Here is an 8,217-nt window from a genome sequence, read left to right as displayed (position 1 = left end):
CAAATGACTAGGAGAGAATTCTTTATTGTTATAATTGTTAACGACCTGGGGGCGAAGTCCCCAGGCTATGTCCACACATAGATACTTACATTTCTTATATACACGTTGTATTGGAGAAATAACAAGCCTTAGCAACCACCCGCCCACGCTCCTTTACGTGGTGGGTGTGGTCACGGCAAACAAAATGGAGGCTTACACATGGGACAAAGTTAAGAGCTTTCTAACAGCAAGAGAGCATAGAGATACCGTCTAAATACTTCTCTAGAAGCATTATAAGGTAGAGAGAACCTCTATAAGTCTTAATAACGACCAAGTTGTACTTGCAAGGGGGTGAAATCAATTATAGGAATATTTTTTACCCTGTTACGCTTGTTTTGTTTAATAGTGTTAGAACACAAAATTAAACTATTAAATATACAAGAAAAGCTTCATTATGAATTGTCAAAAGTAGACTATGAGCTGCAAGCGAAATACCATATAAATGGTGATTTTTTCCAAAATTATTAGTAGAAATTTTTATTTTTACATATTTTTTCGTTGTGTAGAAAGTTTGAACTGGTACTGATCAAAATGAGATTTTTACAAATTTTTAAAGTTGCTTCAAAATTAAGCCAAAGTCCCTGTACTGTAGTACAGGGTCATTGGCCAAATTTCACCAAAAATGACTTCTCAATTTTTATAATTTTTTCTGATGCATGTACATGTACTTATGTTTTATAGTAAGTTTGAGCTAATTTTGATCAAAGTTGATTTTTTTAAAAATTATAAAGTTGCTCCAAAATTGAACCAAAGCCCTTGGCCCCTGTACAAGGCTATTTGCTGAATTTTGCCAAAAATGAAAAGGTGTTAATTTTTTATAATGTATTTTGATGCATATACTTTTATTTATGTAGAAAGTTTGAGCTGATTCCAATCAAAGTTGATTTTTTTATAAATATTTAAATTTGCTCCAAAACTTGGCCAATGTTCCCTGTATTATTTGGACATAAAATATCTGTGAATAGTATTATAAAAAACTGTTTTAACTGTAAGCCTGTTCTATGATCAATATATAAAAACCAGCTTTATGCATTCAGCAATGAAACATAAATATTGAATACATGTACAGAACAAAATATAAAATAAAACTTTGGTGATTATATGGACACACAACACAACAAAGATTGCTCACACTACTATAAAAAAATACTGAAAAATTTGTGTTAGTAAGTTTACTTTATTACCAGTGCGTTGCATTACTTCTGGTACCTAAATTAAACAAAATAAAGTACTGTCTTATTTAAAATAGTACTCACCCCATGATTTTTATAATCTGAATAATCTTCAGAAACATTTGGTGTACTGTATTCATTACTTGTCATTACTTCACAACTTGTAGCAACCTGTTGATAATAAAAAATAATTCAATGGAGTTTGTCATAAAAATAATATTAATTGTTATACCACTTCAGTAGAATTGTTTAACATAATGTCTGTTACAAGTGCTCCTGGCTTCTCTTCAACACTCAGTGATTTATCAATAAAGGAATTTTCTGTTGGAAAGTGAATAGGTAAAACTTCATTCACATTCATTGATATTATAATTATTAGTAATTGATCCGCTACAATCATATACATCAGCTCTGTTTAAAGGGACTGATGTTGTATTTGGCTGCACAATTTCAGCTACAAAAATGATGAATATTATGTTTACTAACATTACAATTTGTAATGTTAGTAAATTTACAATACTTACCATCAGTGGAGCAAGTATCATCTTCTACTGGAGTATTAATATCATAATCATATTCATTTTTTGGTGGATACTTTTCTGTGTAATAAAATAAATATTAAATGATGCTAAAATTCATATCAATACCATAATGTCCATGAACCACAGCACAGCAGCATCAGCAACTGCACCAGTTGCATCAGCAACTGGTGCTACAAACTGAGAACTGGTGCTCACGGTGGCACTGTGTTTTTGTGCAACAGTATCATCATAGGAAGGAGGAGGAAGAATAGCAGAACTATAAAATCAAAATCAGAGAGTAAGATAAAATAACACTATCAACTAACATGTCATCAGATTCAGATGGCTGATAAGCAGTGACACCTCCTCCTCTCTACAAGACAATGCTAAGTATTAAACATCACTTAATGTTAATACCTTATTAATATCTCCAGTAACTTTATCATATATGACAGTTTGAGCAGCAGGAGGTAGAGGAGTAGTATTCGTCCTTTTAACAAGATCAGCATTAGTAGGATTAGCAGCAGTAGCAGTGTCACTAACAGCAAAAGTAATAGATACATCACTGCCAGTATTAGTACTGTACTCACTACTCAGAATTATAAATAAGTGGTGCTATTGATGATATACTGTCCTCAACATTAATTTTGTTTCTGATGTGTTCATTGATGGGCATGGCTCTTGTTGTGTTAATTCCTAAATAACACAATAGTTCAAACTATAAATCTAATTTCAAAAATTACATTATACTGAGCCATCATTGACATATTGACATTGTTTTAAATTACATTATTTTTACAGCTATACTCAACCAATTGATAGTAAAGCTCTTGTATTTGCTCTTTATATGTATGTCTAGAACTAGGATAATGATTAATACGTTGTTCACGTACAATGCAGACTTTGTAACAAATTAAATGCCCCATAAATTGACTAACAACTACATATTATTGACATAGTTTATAAAAGGAAACATCTATTAAAAACAAAATATAAGCTACAAAAATAGCTAATTCATGGCACATACTGAACATCTATAATAGTAATGAAATAGTTACTACATTAAAAACTGAAGTAGCTAAAAATACTAAAAATAGAAGTGGCAGCAAAAATTACTAAAGACTATGATTAAAACAAATCAACAACTGATTCACGATTATCATTGCTGAGTTTAACATTAGTAGAACTTGGTACTATTTCTCTCATTTGTTGATCAACAGTTTTATGAGATTTGGTGACATCTTGATCATCATCATCTTCATCTTGTTTCTTGAATAACTTCTTAATTAGAGCATGATAACATTTCATATGTGAAAACTGCAGGTGAAGATGATAAACAAAAATCAAAATGAAACTAAAAATAAAAACAGATAAACAAGAATTGTACCAGATCAATACTTTACTGTCATCAGTAAAGGCTACGGATAAAGAAGCCATGATGCACAAGTTTAAGAGAAACCAAAATTCAATGATATTATTTAATTTCCTTCTGTACACACCACCAAAGATAAAGCTAAGGGAGAGGATAATAGTTGCTACTGCCAATAGCAAGACACGTGATTCATTCTGCAAAAAGGTGACAATTAAAAGTAATGGTATCCTAGTCACTAGCAGTAGACCAGGCCAGAACCGATAATCATCTTTCATTGGACCACTATAAGCATCAATAATAGGCTTGAAATGACTCCAGCTCTTAAACAATTTAAAATGTGACAGATGCTTCTCAAGTACTGGATGACATAAAAGGAACAGTGTGTATGGTATGACAAAGAAAACAGATACCAATAGGGCAAATCCAAGTAGTCCAGCATGCTTCCCTTTAGCATATTCAACATTAGGATCCTCATACCATAAACTAACAGATTTTACTGACTCGTTTGCACAGTGAAGAGTTACCTCATGCTTGTGTAGTACAATAACAATAGTACGTACTAGTTTAGTATATGAGAGAAAAGTAAGTGTAGAAAGAACAGGAACAACATGAGACCCCATCAATCTTGATATCTTACCATATCTCCTACACAATTGTATAATGATAATGATAATGATCCACAGGTAGAGAGGGAAAGCAAATTGAAGCCATTGTTTAGCATAACTGTCCATACCATTGTAAAAGCATATTTCAAACCCAAAGTCTAAGTTAATCCATGATATCACTTGACTCAAGACTGGTAATGCTCCTTTCCTTGAAAAGACTGGCTCGTATAACTTGACAATGTTAGCATAGAACAATAGACCATTGAGTGTACCCACTGATACTGTTAAATTGAGAGCAATCAGTAGAACCACAAGTAGTACACCCATCACTGCAAACAGAGCAATCCAAGCTATCATCATGTAATTATTATGACACTGTCCACACTTGTTTGATCCCATTAGTAGACTGTATCCATCTCTACATGATCCACACATTCTTCCTCCTTTATTGTCCACACATTGAGTATCAGTGTCATTCAACTGAAAGGTAACAGGATTAGGAGAACAATAGAGGAGACAGTCCTCATTGATAATGCATGTATTAGGATTGGTTTCATTAGCATTGAAAGGTGTACTGGTATCATATGTTCCAATCCACAGTAGACCATTGTGTATAATGCTTTGACTATCTATGTCACATGTCACATTCTCTCTTGGAGCAATGCAATCACAAACCCCTGAACTGTTTACACTGAAACCAATGGGACAATCATGAAGAATGAATTGTGTTTGAATTCTGTAATAATAGTTTAAGATCTCTAAAATGATTTCATGTCTTGTGTATGTGAGGTTATATGATATGTATTTGATCAAGGAACAGTTACCAGTTATGCTTACTTGTGTCATTGGTAGTTTATCTATTCCTATTAATACTGTTCCATTTGTAGGAGCAAAATCTATGGTAGATGCAACTGTATCTAAATTGAATACAAAAAAAGCAACATTATATTTCAGTGGTTGACCTCGAAATATTTGTTGCTCATATTTATCATGATTCTGTGTGCTTGATGTTGTTCCATTGCTCTCAGTATCACTTGGTATTGTTTCATTGCTGTTAGGATCACAAAAAAAGAATCGAAAATTGCTTGATACACTAGCTTTAGCATTTGTCAAATTAAAATAATTAAATGAAAAGTTAGACCCATATATATCATTCCCAGCTACTCCAGCAGTATTATCCTTTAATGTAAGAGGTATAAAACAGGAATTTTGTTTAAATTGAAATTTACTGTTCTCATCAATATAAATTCCTCCTCCTACAAGAGATGCATGATTGTCAATAAACTCCAAGTTAGCTGATGGTGATAGGACCACAACAGATGAACCCTTTATTGCCATTCCTCCTCCAACTACTCCAGTATTATTCTCAAATACTAATCTATTTTCTACAGTTACTACTGAGGATGTAATTTCCAGTCCTATTGCTAGAGTATTAGTAACAGTAATGTTACTAAGCTTAAGAAAGATAGAAAGGCAGAATAATATCTCATTTCTCCAATTCCTAACAAGTTCAGTATCTATAACACTGATACAAATTGATGTTGATAAATGTCCATTAATGAGTAAACCATACCCATTATTGTCACGTATTGAACATGACCTAACAGTAACAGCAATGTGATGGATATTTAATTTATGAAAGTATAAACTTAATCCTTCATAGTTTTTGTAAAATTGAGAGTCTTCAATTACAATAGTAGATTTGGGTTCAACACCTTTAATATTACAATTTTTTGATATCCATGAATACGTATCAAAATAAAAAAGAAATCCTGTACCTGGATTACATCTAGATACTGATGAATTGATAATATGCAGAGAAAAAAGAGATTCACTGAAAGAAAGATCAATACCCTTTGTGCTGATGCTTTTAACATTATCAATAACAACTGATATGTTATATGAGGTACCATGTTTCATATTAATGCTTAACGACCCAAAGCCATTAGTCACAGTAACATTAGTCAGTGTTAATGAGTAATGACGTAATTCATTGTAACACACTGGAGGTGGATCATACTCAATAGTTGGTGGAGGCACATTATTAAAAGTTGAAGATACTATCTTACAGTCAAAAACATTTAAGAGTGTCACTGAGCTATTTGTATCAATAAAATATCTCAGTTTTTCAAAAGTCATAGTAGAACCAGTAATTGTGATATTACTTGAAAAACTAAGATGTATGTAGCATTTTAGGAATGATATGCTACTAAAACTGACGTGACTGCTGGTAGTGACTGTTATAAAGTTATTTCCTTGATAATAATCATTTAATATGCAGTAGATAGTAGGAGACTGGTCCAGTCCATGTAGAGTTATATTCTGTACTGAGTCCATTGTGACAGTAAAGTTAATGACACTAGTTCCAATGAAGTAGAAGATGGTGTTATTGTATTGAGACATATTCCCAGCATACACTGATAAAGGATTACAAGGTGACTGAGTAACTGAACTGCAGTCATCAGACACATAATACTGACCAGAGGAGACACTGCAGGAGCTACTGAAGAATAAGAGAACAACAACTAGCAGGAGAGACATAGCTACTGTCTGTACTGACTGACTAGTGTATACTTGCAGGCTGCGAGTGATGACTTACATGGGCTATGTGTTCCCCAAATATGGAAATCTGATGCGTAGTTGTGATAATTGATGGTGTTTGTGTCATTTTTACTAATTCTCAATTTATGATCTATAATAATAATTCCTTGAAGAGAAAATGAGCTAATTATAAAGAATATACACATAACTTGTAGCGGTTTAATTTTGTATGTTTTAAACTAAATCATTTTCTCTAATCCCTCCTACTCCATTCTCTAATCTTGTTCATTGTTTACCATGGACGACTGCATGGTCAGCAATGCTTGCATGATAAGCCAATATGTGTACAATCACAGACGTAAGGGTGACTGTACATTCAACAAATGGTGATAACCTCATTATTACTACACATAATGTATGCAATGGTTTATAACAGAGTAAACAAAACACTTGTAGTGATTCATGCACTAAGTCACTATCACTGTCAGCTACTACTGTATAGCACTTTTCTTTGGTCAGTGGAGTTTTATTTTGGCAATTTTGCTTTAAAATTGTAATTGGCGGTTCTTAATTTGGCAATTTTGTGTAGCTTTATTGTGCATGCCCATTAATGATTTGCAGTGTTAATATTGGTAATTTTGCTTGCAAAATGCCAGGCAATTGCTAAAATAAAATTCCACCAAATCAAGGCGTTTTACGTTAATTTACAATTCAGATACCTATTACTAGTGTAATATCAAAAATGTTATATTACATATTGTATGTGCTTTATGTCTATGGCTTCAGGTTTTAGTGATATAATACAAAAGTACTACATTAAATAAGAATAATAATTATTAAAGAAAAGGATATACCTCATTACATTATAAAAGCTGGAGAGAAGGAGAATTAGTTAGAGTGACTGTGTGATTGCAACTGCTTTGCTTTCTATTTATGAGGAAGATTGATTTGTACTTGTACAAATTTGGAATTCTAAGAAGTACACCTGCAGTCGTGCATGCACTTTTATATTAAATTAAAATGTTTTTTTGAATTTTTAAATTTGTACTTGTAGTACAAATCTGTGTTTATGACTTCATCTACATACTACCTACTACATACTAAGAATTTGTTCATTTATCTACCTGTACTAGCTAGTGTACATGTACAATGACTTGCTATCATCATAGCAAACTCCCCACAAAATAGTAGTGATATCATGTGCACAATTGTAGTAGATGATATCTCTGTTAGACTTAGTTCTTTACCTGTGATGGATTGTGCTTATAAATCATAATAGTCAGAAGACATCTGAGTCATTATGGCTGGCATAGCTTGCAGCTCATTTCCTACTTCTGACAATCCATAATGAAGCTGTTCTTGTGTATTTCATCAAATTCCATGTACTAATTAACAACCTGGGGGCTTTGCCCCCAGGTCATAGAACACATGCATGACATGTATGTCATGCATGTGTTCATAGAACACATGCATGACATAGGATTCTTTATTTTTATAATTTTTTCTGATACATATACATGCTCATGTACGTGTCCCATGAACTAGTTGCCTAAAATTGGTCAAATGACCACAGGCTATAGGCTTTGGTCACAGGCCAAATTCGTCAAAAATAGCTAGAAGAAAATTCTCCATTTTAATATTTTTTTCTGGTACATATACATGCCCTTATGCTGTGCATCAACTTTGAGCTAATTCTGATCAAATTTGGATTTTTATGAATTTTTTAAGTTGCTCAAAAATTGGGCCAACTACAATGTACCAAAGGCTATAGCCTTTGATCACAGGCCAAATTTTATCACAAATGACTAGGAGAGAATTCTTTATTGTTATAATTGTTAACGACCTGGGGGCGAAGTCCCCAGGCTATGTCCACACATAGATACTTACATTTCTTATATACACGTTGTATTGGAGAAATAACAAGCCTTAGCAACCACCCGCCCACGCTCCTTTACGTGGTGGGTGTG

The 8,217-nt window shown here is 33.0% G+C and overlaps 1 protein-coding gene and 1 long non-coding RNA gene across 5 annotated transcripts; both read right to left on the bottom strand.

Moving 5' to 3' along the window:
• Positions 1-1,189: 1,189 nt before the first annotated feature.
• On the bottom strand, positions 1,190-1,894 carry LOC109585031 (uncharacterized). 4 transcript variants are annotated; one of them, XR_002186281.1, is made up of 3 exons: positions 1,859-1,894; positions 1,296-1,810; positions 1,190-1,248 (listed from the first exon to the last, which is right to left on the bottom strand). It is a non-coding gene; the product is annotated as an uncharacterized LOC109585031 (long non-coding RNA). The 4 variants fall into 4 exon arrangements; XR_002186280.1 differs by having other exon boundaries at positions 1,190-1,382; positions 1,444-1,810; XR_002186279.1 differs by having other exon boundaries at positions 1,190-1,665; positions 1,736-1,810.
• Positions 1,895-1,910: 16 nt separating this feature from the next.
• On the bottom strand, positions 1,911-2,650 carry LOC109585030 (uncharacterized). Its single transcript, XM_020000955.1, has 3 exons — positions 2,323-2,650; positions 2,150-2,270; positions 1,911-2,105 (listed from the first exon to the last, which is right to left on the bottom strand). Exons 1-3 carry the CDS (start codon positions 2,406-2,408, stop codon positions 2,010-2,012), a joined length of 303 nt encoding a protein of 100 aa, XP_019856514.1. The 5' UTR covers positions 2,409-2,650; the 3' UTR covers positions 1,911-2,009.
• Positions 2,651-8,217: the final 5,567 nt, after the last annotated feature.

Source organism: Amphimedon queenslandica, unplaced genomic scaffold (assembly GCF_000090795.2).
Source record: "Amphimedon queenslandica unplaced genomic scaffold, v1.1 AMPQUscaffold_13134, whole genome shotgun sequence".
Classification (NCBI taxonomy): Eukaryota; Metazoa; Porifera; class Demospongiae; order Haplosclerida; family Niphatidae; genus Amphimedon; species Amphimedon queenslandica.
This window is presented reverse-complemented; position numbering and strand designations above follow the sequence as displayed.